The 13,969-nt window shown below is 67.1% G+C and overlaps 3 protein-coding genes across 8 annotated transcripts; 2 read left to right on the top strand and 1 right to left on the bottom strand.

The window, feature by feature from the left end:
* Window positions 1-547: 547 nt before the first annotated feature.
* Window positions 548-5,468, bottom strand: RGS11 (regulator of G protein signaling 11). Of its 4 annotated transcripts, none has more exons than XM_088063975.1 (17): window positions 5,384-5,468; window positions 4,524-4,620; window positions 4,189-4,239; window positions 3,998-4,104; window positions 3,843-3,894; window positions 3,703-3,761; window positions 3,450-3,526; window positions 3,254-3,335; window positions 3,059-3,127; window positions 2,389-2,412; window positions 2,244-2,305; window positions 1,906-2,019; window positions 1,679-1,794; window positions 1,282-1,369; window positions 1,038-1,176; window positions 891-973; window positions 548-817 (listed from the first exon to the last, which is right to left on the bottom strand). In XM_088063975.1, the coding sequence occupies exons 1-17, from the start codon at window positions 5,441-5,443 to the stop codon at window positions 691-693; spliced, it is 1,407 nt and encodes a 468-aa protein (XP_087920101.1). In that variant the 5' UTR covers window positions 5,444-5,468; the 3' UTR covers window positions 548-690. The 4 variants fall into 4 exon arrangements, with proteins under 4 accessions (XP_087920101.1, XP_014107999.2, XP_087920099.1 ...); XM_014252524.2 differs by having other exon boundaries at window positions 2,389-2,418; XM_088063973.1 differs by having other exon boundaries at window positions 3,248-3,335.
* An 855-nt stretch (window positions 5,469-6,323) lies between these two features.
* ARHGDIG (Rho GDP dissociation inhibitor gamma) lies at window positions 6,324-10,153 on the top strand. 2 transcript variants are annotated; one of them, XM_005522845.2, is made up of 6 exons: window positions 6,324-6,432; window positions 7,527-7,712; window positions 8,674-8,757; window positions 8,878-8,954; window positions 9,468-9,531; window positions 9,622-10,153. In XM_005522845.2, the coding sequence occupies exons 1-6, from the start codon at window positions 6,360-6,362 to the stop codon at window positions 9,819-9,821; spliced, it is 684 nt and encodes a 227-aa protein (XP_005522902.1). In that variant the 5' UTR covers window positions 6,324-6,359; the 3' UTR covers window positions 9,822-10,153. The 2 variants fall into 2 exon arrangements, with proteins under 2 accessions (XP_005522902.1, XP_087920190.1); XM_088064064.1 differs by lacking the exon at window positions 6,324-6,432 and having other exon boundaries at window positions 6,550-7,712.
* Window positions 10,154-10,405: 252 nt separating this feature from the next.
* On the top strand, window positions 10,406-13,688 carry PDIA2 (protein disulfide isomerase family A member 2). Of its 2 annotated transcripts, none has more exons than XM_088064103.1 (11): window positions 10,406-10,640; window positions 11,012-11,218; window positions 11,503-11,636; window positions 11,708-11,845; window positions 11,920-12,036; window positions 12,114-12,239; window positions 12,318-12,512; window positions 12,842-12,962; window positions 13,074-13,255; window positions 13,335-13,427; window positions 13,564-13,688. In XM_088064103.1, exons 1-11 carry the CDS (start codon window positions 10,406-10,408, stop codon window positions 13,642-13,644), a joined length of 1,629 nt encoding a protein of 542 aa, XP_087920229.1. In that variant the 3' UTR covers window positions 13,645-13,688. The 2 variants fall into 2 exon arrangements, with proteins under 2 accessions (XP_087920229.1, XP_005523210.2); XM_005523153.2 differs by having other exon boundaries at window positions 13,335-13,418.
* Window positions 13,689-13,969: the final 281 nt, after the last annotated feature.

Here is a 13,969-nt window from a genome sequence, read left to right on the forward strand (position 1 = left end):
TGCGATCCCCAGCCTCTGCTCAGATTAACAATCCATGGGCAGGGAGAGTGGCTCAGCTGCCAGCCCTGCTCCTGGTGCCCCTACCAGCCCACACGGCTGCGTCACTCCAGCCCCACTCCAGGGGCCTTTCTGTCCCCCTGGGGAGTAGGTGGCACACGGGTAATGCCTGCTGTGCCAGCTCAGCCGTGCCAGGCTGGTGCTGCCCCTGGGAGCAAGCACATCTGTGGGTGATGGCTGTGCCATGGGCACACGTTTGCGGGGGCTGGTCCCCTCCCGGGCTCTGCACCCTTGCTGGCTGCTGCAGGCGTGGGAGGACATCGCTTCCAGCCCAGAGTTCAGGTCACGATCCAGCCTGGAGGAGTGGGCAGCACTTTGTGCACCTCCCACCCTGCCAGCGCCGCCCCGGCCCCGCTCCCCAAAAACCACGGGAGCCTCAGTGTTTCCCCACGGGGGTTTTACTGTGTCGTGCCCGGGGTGGGAGGAGGGGGTGACCCCGCACCAGGCCGGCTGGGTGCGGCTTCCCCGAGGGGCGGGAGGGTGTGGGGATGTGAGCGGGGGCTGCGGCGGGGTCAGCCTGGCTCCGGGGCGCCCCGGGGGGAATATGGCTTCTGTCCTCCAGTGCTACTGCCGGCAGGGTCCTGCGGCGGGGCTGGGTGTGCTGGGTCAGGGGCTCCCGGGGGGCTGCGGCTCTCAGCTCTCCTCCTCGGGGACGGCGGCAGTGGAAGGGCTCCTGCTCCTCTCCTCGGCATCGCCCGCGGGCAGCAGCAGCGCCGGGCTGGGGCTGGAGTGCCGCTGTTTGCGCATGAAGGGGAACACCCTGCGGGCAGAACGGGGTCAGAAGAGGCGGGGACCACCCCAGGTGGGCCCCAGGGGACGGCCCCTGCCCTCACCGCTTCTTGGTCTCCGGGGGAATGATGGCCTCGGCCAGGAGGTTCTTGTAGAGGTCCGACTTGAGGAACCGTGGGTATGAGTCCTGGGCGAGCAGAGACGTCAGGATCCTGCCCAGCCCCGCACTGCCCAGCCCCGCCCTCACCCACCTTCTTCATCAGCATGTAGATGTGCATCTGGGCATCGTCCATCACGTAGCGATGGGGCGTCTTGATGCCCTCCAGTGTTCGCTCCATCGTTTTGCTGTCGATGTTCACCCAGCGCGTGGCCCCGGGAGCCAGGAACTGCCTGGGGAGTCACAGACGGCGGTGAGCCCGGCCCCGCCCCGGGACAGGGCACCGTGATGGCCTGAGCACCCCCAAAACCTCCATCCTGATCCCCCCCGACACTCACTGGTAGATGGAGTCCACGATCTCGGCGATGCGGGACTGCTCCCCGTAGCGCAGCTCCTCACACGCCTCCCAGAAGCTCAGGTTCTCAGCTGGGGAGGGGAACATGGTGCTGGCAATGGGGACATGGCACTGGGCACCCCTCGTGGGCAACTTCCTCATGGGCACAGAGCCAACTGGGACAGTGGAACCAGGGAAACTGGGGCAGATTAGCTGGGAGGTACTGGGATGTGCTGGAAGGCTGAGGAAAGCCAGGACACGGTAATGGGGTGCTTTGGTGGTGTTGGGATTGGACAGTGGATTAGGCACCCCTGGGACATGGTGGGTTTGGCAGTGCTGGGTCACAGTGGTGGGTCTGGGCTGCCAAGACACAGCAGTGTTTTGGGGCTGGGGCCTCTCACCACTGAACTCCTTCTTGAGGAATTCAAGGAGCTGTGCCCGGCCCAGGGGGTCGTTGATGAGCTCACTGAAGTTGAAGCCCCAACGCTCCACGCGCAGTTTCGTGGGGGTCGTCACTCTGTGGGTGACAGCGGCACTGGGGCTGGCAGCCCATGGCAGCTTGCCTGACCCCACAGACCCCACAACCCTGTCCTGTGGGTTGGAGCTGTGGGGGGCCTGGGGCACTTACGTGGGGGCATTCATGGCCCAGTACGTGGTGTCATCCGTGATCCAGGGGTTGCTGGGCAGGCAGCCGGACATGATGGGGTCATGGGGCACATACTGCTCGTTGAACTTGATGTACCTGCCAGGAGTGGTGGCTGGAGGACACCAGGGCCACCGACCCCCAGCCACCATGGGGACATGATGGGGACACGGTGGGGATATGCCCAAGCTGTGCAGAGCCTCAGCTCCACTCCCTGCTGAGGGACATGGTGCAGCACTGCCAGCACCAGCTGCTGGGATGGGGGTGGCCCTGTCACCCCACCAGGGACCCAGCCTGTGGCTGGGGCAGCGGCTGCCACTCACCCCTCAAGGCAGATGGAGGACTTCACCCTGGTCCTGGCCATGGCCTTCCTGCAGTACTCGATCTGGGGCCAGGCGCAGGGGAGATGTTGGGGTGCCTGGAAGCTCATGTCCCCCAGGAGCTGCCCCCACCCCTTTCCCCACTCACCTCTCGCTTGTAGTAATCCATGTTCTTGGTCTGCAAGAGACGCACAGGGCTGGGTGAGGGCACAGTGGGGCCAGGACATTCCCCTGCCAGCACCGCTCTGGACAATCCAGGCACCCATTCCCCCACCCTGGGACTCTGTAGCCCATCCCCATGACCCCCAGCCTCATTCCCCCAGCCCTCCTGGCTCAGCCAGCACAGCCTGTGGAATGAACAGTGGCCTCCCCCCCTCCACACCCCGGTGTGACACCAGCCCTAGGTTAGTGACACTTACGTGGGCAAAGGACACGGCACAGGGCGCAGAGAAGAGAAAGTGGGTGGTTAGTGAGGACAGCCTGGGGGTGCTGGGGCAGCATTAGTGGGATCACAACACAAGGAAGGGCTTGGTGAGTGCTGCCAGGGCTCCCTGCAGCACAGCTGCCCTGCAGGGATTAGAGGTGCTGGCACAGAGGGGTGGTGGGTGCAAGGACAGACCCACGGACTCCCCATGCATGGGGTGGGGGGACACACGGATGTCAGCAGAGCTGGGGCTCACCCCACACCCCAAAGTGTGGGCACAGGCTGGGGTGAGATGGGTGGGCACCCACCGGGGCAGCTCTACACGCCGGCGCAGGCACTGGGTGTGCCCTGTGCCCGCAGATAGTGCCAGGGCTGCCTGGACGTCCCCACTCACCAGCTGGACACGGGTGGTGTGGCAGTTCCTGCGCTCGGGACCCTGCTCCAGCACATTAGGGGCTCCTGGCTGCAACGAGAACATCATGCTGGAGGCTGGGGAGACCCCCTGTGCCCCCAGCCCCGCTGCTCAGGCCGAGGCCGTGGGTGACGCCAGGGCTGCACCCTCCAGCCCTCCCCCCCAGCTCACGCTCACCGGGGGCCGGTTGACGAGCCAGTACGCCTGTTCCTGGCAGTCGATGACGATGCGGTCGCCCTTGCGCCGCTGCTTGGCTGCCCTGGCCGTGCAGAGGCAGCGGGGAGGTGCTGGCACCCTGCCTGCCCGGCACCCAGGGCTGCTCCATCCCGGCCGCTCCCCGGGCCGCAGCGGTGCCGGCCGTGCCCGCACTCACCGGAGCTGCTCCCGTGCCTGCATCACCACGAAGTCCCAGGTGTGGTTGATCCGCTTGTGCAGGAGGTTGTAGTTATCCTGGGGAGCGACAGGTAGGCACGGACGGTGCGGCACTTGTCCCCTTGCCTGGCCCCGGGTCCTGCTGCCGCTCCAGCACAGGGAGAGCCGGTGCCCCCCGCCACGGGTGAGACCCCGCTCCTGGGTGAGCCGAGACTCCCCCAGCCCATCAAAGGGGTGAGGAGGGCACCGCTCACCTTCTCGTGCTCGATCAGATCGCCCTGCTTGCGGATGTTCTTCTTGGCCAGGTAAATGGCTGCAAGAGAAGCGGCGGCGCTCAGCGGGGCTGGGAAGAGCTCGCAGCCCGTGTTGGTGCCAGCGGCACGGCGGCACCCACCGTAGTCCAGCTCCGTGGCCGGCCACTTGGTGCTGGTCCAGAAATAGGGGGTCTGTGGGGGAGGAAGCGGCTGAGGCACTTGCCATGGGGTGCCACGGTGCCCAGCCGGGACAGCCCCGGCCTTTGGGCTGTGCCGTGCCCCGGTGCGGCTGTACCTGGAAGCGATAGGGCGACTCATCCGCCCGCAGCACCAGGCTGCGCGGGTCCTTGAGGGGGTAGATGTAGCCGTGCTTCACGATGAGGTTGCCGAGGTGCAGCGACTCTGCGGAATGGGACTGGGGGCTGAGGGGAGGCTCGGCAGCCCCACTCGCCCCCCGGTGCCAGCTGCCTGTGCCGGGGCACTCACCCTCCTCGGAGATGCCGTACTTCTGGATGAGCCACTCCACGATGTCGTTCCCTGGTGACAGAGGCTGTGTTATTGAGGTGCAATAGGGGGTTCTCGACAAGGGGGGTTCTGGGCTGGGGCACCTGGTGGCAGTGCCAGGGGTCACTCAGGGTGACCGGGGCCCTGCCAAGGACGTGCGAGCGCCCGCCCCTCGCAGCCGATGCATAATTTATCGCAGCTGCAGCTCTGAGCACCCGGGTGCGGGGACAGGAGCTGCTGCGGGGCTGGGGACACCCCGGGGGCTCCCACACGCCTTCCCCACCCGCCTCGCGGGGGACGCCATGGCGGGGACCCACCTGTCATAGCGTGGGGGATGACGGTGATGAGCAAACGCTGGTTCCTCATCTTGATGCCCATGTCGGGGTCCTGCATGCTGACGATCATCCGCTCCATCTGCCGGGCAAGGAACCGCTGTGCTCAGCCCCGCGACGGCGGCACCGGGCCCGGACACAGCCTGGCTCCCCTCACTGTGACCCCGGGCACCCTGGGACCTGCACACAGCCTGGGTCCCCGCAACCCGACAGGGACACCCCTGCACATCCTGGGGACAGCCTGGAGCCCTGCAGTGCCCCAGGACACCTCGTGCCCAGCCCTAGGGACAGCCTGGCACGCCACAGCCTGACCGAGGCACCCAGCAGCTGGACGAGCATGTGATGCTGGAGCTGCAAACACTCATCCTTCGGGCATCCCTGGCCCGGAGAACCCCGGTTTTGGGGAGTGAAAAGCCGAGGCTGTGGCAGCACCCCAGCCCGGTGTGGGGGAGCAGAACACGCAGCTCTGGGGCGCTGCCCCTGGGTATTCCCTGGTGGGGCGATTCCCGGTGCCCCGTGGCGACTCCGGTCTACCCGCTGTCCCGCGTTCTCTGGGTGGTGCTGCCCCGGTCCCCGGCGATCCCACGCCAGAGCCTCCGACACCCGAGTAACCCAGGGCAGTGTCAGTGTCTGGTCCCCACGGTCCCAGCGCCCCGTCCCCGCTCCACACGGTGCCGCTGCCCGGTGCCCTCGGTACGCCCTCCCCGCGATGCCCGTGCCAGATCCCCACAGTCCCAACACCGGTTGCCCGCTCCCCACGTTGGCGGTGCCCGGTTTCCGCCGTGCCCGGCCCCGGCGCGGTGCCCCCTCCCCGCGGAGCGGCTGCCGGTGCCGGTGTCGCTCACCTTGCGCAGACAGGGCATCTGCAGGCGGGGGTGCCGGCCGCGGGGGCCGCCGATGGTCATCGCGGGTGCGCGCCCCTCGCCGAGCCTCTCCGCCCGAACCCGCCCCGGCTCCGCCCGGTCCCGCCCCGCTGCCCCCCCGCTGCCCCTCCCGCGGCTGCCGCCGTCTCCACCGGGTGCCCCAAACCCCGGCCCCGACCCCTGGGGTCAATGTGCCCCCTGCTCCTGGGGTCCCCGGCAACACCCAGCACACCCCGGCCCCCCCCGCCCCAACCTCCCGGGGCCGGGGGGTGCCCTGGCTGTCCCGGTGCCCGGGAGAGGGGGGACACAGCGCTGTGGCTGCTGGATGGCGGTGCGGGCAGGGTGCGGGCAGGGTGCGGGCAGTGCACTGAGGATGCAGGAAGGATGCTCGGGGGATGCGGGCAGGGTGGACTATGCGCTGGCAGCGTGCGGGGCTGCGGGCAGCGCGGTCACGGTGCGGGCACTGTGAGCAAGGAGCTCGCCAGGATGCGGGCAGCGCGGCCATGGCGCGGACAGCGCGCTGAGGTACGGGCAGGATGCTCCTGGGATGCGGGGCAGTGCCCTGAGGGTACGGAGAGGATGCTCGCGGGATGCGGGCAGTGCACTGAGGGTACAGGCAGGAGGCTGGCGGGGTGCGGGCAGCGCGGGGGGGGTGCGCCCGGCGATGACCTCACTGCAGTCTCGCCGCCCACGAGCGGCGGGGCTGGAGCCGCCGAGGGGCGGGGGCGGGCGGGGGCGGGCAGCGGAGCCGCCGCGCCTGCGGGAGCCGCCGCCGCCCCGCCGGGCCGCGCCGGGCAGCGCCGGGAAGCGCAGCGGGAAGCGCGGGGAGCAGCCGGCACCGCCGAGCGCGGCGGCACCGGGCGGGAGGAGCCGCCGGCACCGGCAGAGCCGCGCCCCGGGCCCCGCCAGCGGCCGCCCCGCCCGGCCCCGGGGGCGGCGGGCCCGGCACGGCCCGGCCATGCTCGGCCTGGACGTGTGCGAGGCCGGCGGGCAGCTGCTGGAGCTGCTCTGGCTGGCGCTGTGCTACCGAGGTGAGCGGCGGCGGCCGGGGGGCAGCGGCCGGGGGTGGCGGGGGGCATTGCCCCTGGGAGGGAGGGCGAGCATCGCTCATCGTCACTGTTGGGCGAGCCCCCAACAGGTGAGCATCCCCCGGGCACCCGGTGCATCCGTGAGTGAGCATCACCCCGGGCCCGGGGGAACTGGAGCGTCCCACGGGGGAGACCCCCGCTGTCCCCCTGCCACCTCGCAGCCTGTGGCCCCCGATGCATGCCACGCTGCCCTGCCGCCAGCGCGTCCCCAGGTGGGTGCATCCCCGGGCTGGGAGTGCCCGCATGCTCCGTGACAGCCGAGGGGCAGGGCCTTGGTACGGGCCCCAGAGGGGCAGCAGGGCCACTGCTGTGTCCCCATCACTGCCGCTGCCCTGGGGACCCCCATCTGGGCCCTGTGGCCCCACATTTTTGGCCCTGGGCCCCGGGGCTGAGCGGAGGCAGTGTCCTCTGTCCCATGCTGTGTTCCCAGCATGTCCCCAGCGATGGAGTTCCAGGGGCTTTGGGGAGCTCAGCGCTTACGGCCACAAGAGTGGGGGGGGTGATGCAGTGGGCAGGGAGAGTCAGGGACTGTGGGGACATCACCCACCCTTGTGCCCCCCAGCAGTCTGGCAGCACCAGAGCCACCAGAACCACCGTCCCAGTGATGCCTTTTTACCCTGCAGCTGCTGGTGGTTTGAATTTGGGGTGGCAGATGGGGCTGCAGGTTGCCCAGCGGGGTTGGAAGGGGCAGCAGGGCAGTGCCAAGGACTTCTCCGGGTGACACGAAGGGGCTCTGGGGGCTGGAAGGGTCTGCAAACGCCCCCCAGACCGAGCGCACCGCCTAGGCACGGGCTCGCCTTGCTCCATGACCGTGCGGAAATGCAGCCGGCGGCAACACCTCTGGTCTCAGCTGTGCCACCAGGCCCCGGGGACACCGAGCCTGGCAGCCTTCCCACGGCTCCGAGCAGGGGAGCAGCTTGGTCTCCCCACGGGGATTTCCCATTCCACAGCCCAGCCACCCCCTGCCCACCAGTGCCTTGGTGTCGGGGGGTGTCCCCCGGGGTGTCCCCGGGGCTGCCACTGCCTGTCCCCCGCAGACATCATGGCTGACAAGGAGGGGGTGACGCTATCGCTGGAGGAGGAGGAGGAGGATGCCGACGTGGCCCTGGCGTACAAGACGCCGGAGAAGAAGAGCCTGCAGGAGATCCAGGAGCTGGACCCAGGGGATGAGAGCCTGCGGAAGTACAAGCAGGCGCTGCTGGGTGCCATCCCTGCTGCCGTGGGTAAGGCTGGGGCTGCAGTCGGGTTTGGGCTCCGCGGCACCTCGGCAGCCCGGCCGGGGGATGCAGCCTCAGCGGGCGCAGGGAGCTCGGGCGTCCCGTGGGGCATCCCCGGCAGGGAGGGCACATCCCGGCTGGAATCGCCCCTGGGTGTTGCCTGAGCCCCCCACCCGCGCAAAGACCCCGGCATTCCCTGCCGACTGAGTGCCGGTGCCCGGGGACCCCAGTTGCCGTGGTTACGGGATCACCGCCGCAGTTTCCATAGGAACGGCTACAGGGAACCGGGGAATTCATGGGGATGACGGAGAGGAGCGAACGGCGGGGACGGGGGGAGGGACACGGGGATAGCACGGCTGCCGATGACCAGACGGTGCCCCCCGCTCCCCACGGCCCGCTCAGCAGTCCCCCAGGCTGGTGCTGGTCTGCACTGAGGGTCCCTGGGGTGCTCCACGGGCCCAGCACCTCAGTGTCCACCCATGAATGCATCGGGGAGGGCGCAAACTAGGGGGGAGAGGAGGGGTTTGCAGAGCAGTGGGGTGCCTGAGGGGTGCACCGTGGTATGGGTGAAAGCTGGGGGCATGCAGGTTGGGCTGGTGGTGTGAAGGAGACCAGTGCCCACCTCAAGGGATGCCTTGGCTGCCACTGCTGCATCCTCCTCTGCTTCCCCTTGTTCTGCTCCTGAGGCAGGGAATGGCACACCCTGGGAAATACCCGTGTCTGGGTCCTTTAGGTGTGTTCTTACCCCAAAAGACACCGATTCCAGTGATGGGGTGACCTGAGATGCCCCTGCTCTCCTGTGCCCTGCCTGGCTGCCTGGCATTCCCTTGCTTTAACACCCCCATCACGGGCACTGTGGCCCTTCCTGCCATTGCAGGGCCATGGGCAGCCCCTTGGCTCACTGGGATGGAGGTGATGGTGGACTGGGCATGGTGGGTAAGGTCTGGGCCCTGCTGCTTGTCCCTAGATGCCAGCGTGCCCAACGTGCAGGTGACAAAGCTGACACTGATGTGCGAGCAGGCACCGGGGCCCATCACCATGGACCTGACAGGTGAGCCCTGGGACACCTAAGGGACGAGGAGGAGGAGGAGGAGGAGGAGGAGGAGGAGGAGGAGGAGGAGGAGGAGGAGGGGGAAGGAGTACCGGGCTGATGGACCATCTGCCTGCGCAGGAGACCTGGAGGAGCTGAGAGGCCGGGCCTTTGTGCTGAAGGAAGGGGTGGACTACAGGGTGAAGGTGTCCTTCAAGGTGAGGGGAGTGTGTGGTGCCCTGTGCCCACTGGCTGGGCATGGCCCTGCTGCCCTCAAACCACGGGGTCCCTACCCCACGGGGTCCTTGTTACCCTGGGGCCCTGCCCCACAGGGTCCCTCTTGCCACCCATGTGTCCCTGCCTGCCCCAGGCTCCCTGCCTTGGGATATCTGCTTCCACCCTTTAGCCTTAGGGTCTGTGCCCCTCTGAGCCTCTGCCCACTCTGAGTTCCCCAGCCTGTGCCACCCTGGGGGTCCTTGCTGTCCCCAGTGTGACTGCCACAGCATGGTTCCTGCCACCCCAGAGTCCTCGCTTCTCCTGGAGATCCCAGCAATGCTGGCTGTCCCAGGGTTTCCTAGAGGTCCCTGCCCCTCCTGAGGGGGATCCCTGCCACCCTGGAGTCCCTGCCACCTTTGATGATGCTGAATTCTGACAGGGGGTGGAAGAGGTGGATGCCAGGGGTCCCCGTGGCACGGGACACTCCCCAAGTCCCCCCTGCCTTCTCCCCGCAGGTGAACAGGGAGATCGTCTGCGGGCTGCGGTGCCTGCACCTCACCTACCGCCGGGGCCGGCCCGGTGAGTGGGGCTGGGGGCTGGCGGGGGCTGGGGGGCCCCCGGGCTCTCCTGGCCCCGCTCACCCGTCCCTCCTGTCCCCTCTTCGCCCAGTGGATCGCGATGTTTTCATGGTGGGCAGCTACGCGCCGCGGGCCGAGGAGTACGAGGTGGTGACGCCGGCGGAGGAGGCGCCGCGGGGATGGCTGGCACGGGGCTCCTACCGCGTCCGCTCCCTCGTCACCGACGATGACAAGACGGAGCACCTCTCCTGGGAGTGGGGCCTCTGCATAAAGAAGGCTTGGGAGGACTGAGCCCGCCCCCGCACCCCGGCTCCCCCCGCCAGCTCGGGGACGCGGTGCCGCCATCCCGGGGACCCCTCGCCGGCACCGCCGCGCTTGCCCCAGTCGCGTGAAGGGTTGAGGGGGGTCCCTTAGCGAGTGAGAGCCCGTGGTCGTGGTCTTCGCAACCAAAGTTATTTTTAATTGCTGTTTTTTTTTAAATATCGACGCCCGCCTGGTCCTCACGGCGTCCCCATCGCTGGGGCCGGGGGTGTGACCCTGCCGTGGTGGTGCCGTGTCCGGTACCCGCCCGGTCGCAGGCTGTGCTCTTCCATCGCCATTAAACCCTACAGACTGGTCTCTTACTGGTGTGTCTGTGCCCCCACCGCCTGTGCCTGTCCCCCCGCTCCCTGTCCCCCCCGGCCGTGTCCCCATCCCGCTGGCGGGGCCAGGTCTCCCTGGAGCGCCTGGAAAACAGGCACCTGCTCCCGCTGCCTTATCGGCGGGGCCGGGCAGCCAGTAGCGGAGGGCCACGAGCCCCAGGGTACCGGCACAACCCGCCCCCAGGTCCCTTATCTTCGTCCTCCTCCCTGGACAACATCTTCAGCGCCGGCACCATGCGCGGCTGCGGGTCCCGGCTGCTCTGGCTGCTGGTGCTGTCGCTGGCCTGGCTGGGCCCGGCTTTGGGGGGCCAGGATAAGGATGAAGAGGTGATAGAAGAGGAGGAAAAGGAGAAGAAAGAGGATGAAGTGCTCTCAGATGAGATCAAGGAAGAGGACAATGTCCTGGTGCTCCATGAGCACAACTTTGCCCGTGCCCTGAGTGAGCACCAGCTGCTGCTGGTGGAGTTCTGTGAGTGCCCCCAGTGCGGGCAGGGCCGTGGGCAGGGGCAGGGTGGGGTAGGGAATATTGGCTGAGTGTGGGCAGAACACACGTACATGGACACAGCACAGGAGGGAGGGTGGTGGTGTGGGCAGGGGCAAGGCTGTGGGACAGAGTGGGGAGAGCACAGGCCATGTGACAGGGCACGGGATGGGGACAGACACACGGAGCGGGGACACACGGAGCAGGGACACAGGCAGAGCATGGTGTGAAGGGTGTGTAGCACGGCAGTGGGACACAGGACAGGGACACACGGTGTGGGTGTGGGAAGGGCACAAGCTGGGGCCCAGTGGGCTGTCTCCACACCTGTCCCCTTTATCAGTGCTGTCCCTTACCCACAGACGCGCCGTGGTGCGGGCACTGCCAGCGGCTGGCTCCCGCCTTTGCCCAGGCAGCCACCGAGCTGAGGAATGAGTCCAGCCCAGCCCGGCTGGGGAAGGTGGATGCCATGGCACAGACAGCCCTGGCCACTGAGTTTGGCATCACCTCCTACCCCACGCTCAAGCTCTTCCGTGATGGCAACCGCACCCACCCCCTGGCATACACCGGTAGGGCTGCGGCAGTGTCCCCGGCACCCATCGAGGGGACACTGCCGTGGGGCTGGGACGGGTGGCAGGGGCTGATGGTCGAGGCTGGCACTGTCCTGACACTGTGGGGGTCACAGGGTGGTGATGGTGAGAGGGGTGGCAACGTCCCGGTGACAATAGACAGGTGACAGTGGGATGTATGAGGTGATGATGGTGGGCAGTGCTGCTGGCGGGTGGCTGAGGTTGGTGGCACAGGGAGGGGTGGCAGCCTGGAGAGGGGATGTCAGGTGACGTCTGTGTGCCAGGCCGCATGGACAGCCAGGGCATCGTGCGCTGGATGCAGCGCCGGGCCGGCCCCAGCGCCACGCTGCTGCAGGACACCGACACCACTGCCGCCTTCATCAACTCCCAGGACTTGGTGGTCATTGGCTTCTTCGAGGTGGGCTGGGACGGGTCGGGGCTGGACCACGGCCGTGGCTGTGGCTGTGGTGCTGACGGGTGGCTGTGCAGGACCTGAGGGGTGAGGCGGCCCAGGTGTTCCTCGAGGTGGCTGCTGACACGGTGGACATGACATTTGGCGTGGCAGAGGCAGCTGAGCTCTTCCAGGCATATGGGCTGTCAGCTGACACCATCTGCCTGTTTAAGAAGGTGAGGGGGGTGGCAGGGGAGTGGTGGGGCCATCCTGTCCTCCCCTCAGCCCTCACAGGCCCCTGCCCTGGCAGTTTGATGAGAGACAGACAAACTTCCCTGTGGACCCTGCACGGGGGCTGGACATGGCCGAGCTCACCCGGCTGCTCCGTGTCCACAGCCTGCAGCTGGTGATGGAGTTCACCAACGAGGTACAGCCCATCCCCAGCCCTGTCACTGTCTGTGAGAGCCATGGCTGCCCTGCCCTCATCCTCCTCCTCCTCCCCAGACATCCAGCGAGATCTTTGGTGCAAAGATCCCCCATCACATGCTGCTCTTCCTCAACAAGTCCTCACCCGAGCAGCTGTCGCTGCGGGACGGCTTCAGGGCAGCTGCCGGTGGCTTCCGGGGTGAGGTGAGGTGGCCCCATGGCAGGGACAGGGAGGGTGGCTTTGGGATTCCCCAGCGTCAACGTCCCCCATTCCCTGCCCAGGTGCTCTTTGTGGTGGTGGATGTAGCCGGGCATGGCGCCGACGTCCTGCCCTTCTTCGGCATGACCGCTGCTGACGCCCCCACCCTGCGCCTGGTGAAGATGGAGAACAATCGCAAGTACCAGATGGAGCAGGACAATTTCTCGGATTCCGCCATTCGCACCTTCATCCAGGCGGTGCTGGATGGCAAGGTGAAGGTGAGGGGTGCAGCACGGTGCCAGCCAACACCGATGGATTCTGCCCTGTGCTGGGGTGGGCTGTTGGCTCAGAAACCCAAGGATGATGCTCGTGTGGTGAGCACCAGGACCTGTCCACTGATACTCCTGCTGCCAGGCTTGAGGATCTGGGGATTTGTTACGGGCAAGGGAGGCAGGAGACTGCTGGCATGGAGACACACAGAGCTGGGATGGGGGGAAGCAGCAGAGGGGAAGATGTGGTCCAAAAGGCAGCACAGGAACATACCCCCTGCCCCACGGGCCTCTGGAACTGATCAGTCAGGCTGTGACTGTCCTGACTGTCCCCACAGCCTCACCTGCTGAGTGCGGAGCCCCCTGAGGACTGGGACACGCGGCCCGTTAAAGTCCTGGTGGGGAAGACCTTTGAGCAGGTGGCATTTGATGAGACCAAGAACGTGTTTGTCAAGTTCTGTAAGTGCCAGGACCACCCATGGCCCTCCCTGAGCTCTGCCTTGGGGCTCAGCCCCTCCAGGACATCCCCAGCCCTGTCACAGACCCCCTGTCAATGCCCTCGCCCCACAGACGCGCCGTGGTGCCCCCACTGCCAGGCCATGGCGGCTGCCTGGGAGGAGCTGGCCGAGCGCTACAAGGACCGCGAGGACATCGTTATCGCCGAGATGGACTCCACAGCCAACGAGCTGGAGAACATCACCATCCACGGCTTCCCCACCCTGCACTACTTCCCCGCGGGGCCGGGCAGGAAGGTTGGTGTGGGCACTTGTGGGGTCACCAGCACCTGGGGGATGGTGGCACCCTCAGCACCTTCTGCTCCCATGGCTCCAGATGGTTGAGTACAAGAGCACCCGAGATGTGGAGACCTTCTCCAAGTTCCTGGAAAACGGGGGGACACTGCCTGAGGAGCCTCCGGTGAGTGAGGTCAGGGGACAGCTCCCCTGACCAGGGGTGTCCCCAGGCCCCGCTGGGTGAGGGGATCGATCCTGCAGGATGGGGACAGGGACAGGGTCAGGCAGGGAGTGTGTGTCCATCCAAGCCTCACTGCTGCCTTCTCCAGGTGACCAAGACCCCTGGAAACAGCACGGGCAAGGAGGATCCGAGTGCGCCGCGGACAGATGAATCCCGGGATGAGTTGTGAGCCCTGTCCTACTCAGGCGTGTGCTATAAAACACCTGGAAACAATGTGGGCTCTGCTCTGTGTCTGTCTCCATGTGCTGGGAGCACCCACCTGTCTTGGGAACACAGCAGGGCCTCTGTCCCCCCGGGGCAGCTGTGCCATAGCACTCATCCTGGCAACCCTGCAACGGCACCAGGTGGCCAAGGAGCTCTCCATGCTGGCCCTCGTGCTGCATTGGTGGGGTTCAGGTGATGGGGGATTAGCTGGGGTCTCTCCTTCGTGCATACCAGACCCAGGGGATCCCCAGGAGCTGCTGTCCCAGCCAAAGCAGGCAACACGGGGATCT

This window comes from Pseudopodoces humilis, chromosome 18 (genome assembly GCF_049639895.1).
Source record: "Pseudopodoces humilis isolate 2021_Gansu_Grassland_sample_001 chromosome 18, ASM4963989v1, whole genome shotgun sequence".
Lineage (NCBI taxonomy): Eukaryota > Metazoa > Chordata > Aves > Passeriformes > Paridae > Pseudopodoces > Pseudopodoces humilis.

Coding starts and splice junctions, on each gene's coding strand:
- PDIA2 (XM_088064103.1), top strand. CDS start 10,406: ATGCGCGGCTGCGGGTCCCGGCTGCTCTGGCTGCTGGTGCTGTCGCTG. Junction 10,641..11,011: donor GCTGCTGCTGGTGGAGTTCT/GTGAGTGCCCCC, acceptor CCTTACCCACAG/ACGCGCCGTGGTGCGGGCAC. Junction 11,637..11,707: donor TGGTCATTGGCTTCTTCGAG/GTGGGCTGGGAC, acceptor GTGGCTGTGCAG/GACCTGAGGGGTGAGGCGGC.
- RGS11 (XM_088063972.1), bottom strand. CDS start 5,443: ATGACCATCGGCGGCCCCCGCGGCCGGCACCCCCGCCTGCAGATGCCC. Junction 2,419..3,058: donor ACACCACCCGTGTCCAGCTG/GTGAGTGGGGAC, acceptor CGTCTCTTGCAG/ACCAAGAACATGGATTACTA. Junction 818..890: donor CCCCCGGAGACCAAGAAGCG/GTGAGGGCAGGG, acceptor TTCTGCCCGCAG/GGTGTTCCCCTTCATGCGCA.
- ARHGDIG (XM_088064064.1), top strand. CDS start 7,295: ATGACCGTGCGGAAATGCAGCCGGCGGCAACACCTCTGGTCTCAGCTG. Junction 8,758..8,877: donor CATCACCATGGACCTGACAG/GTGAGCCCTGGG, acceptor CTGCCTGCGCAG/GAGACCTGGAGGAGCTGAGA. Junction 9,532..9,621: donor CTACCGCCGGGGCCGGCCCG/GTGAGTGGGGCT, acceptor CTCTTCGCCCAG/TGGATCGCGATGTTTTCATG.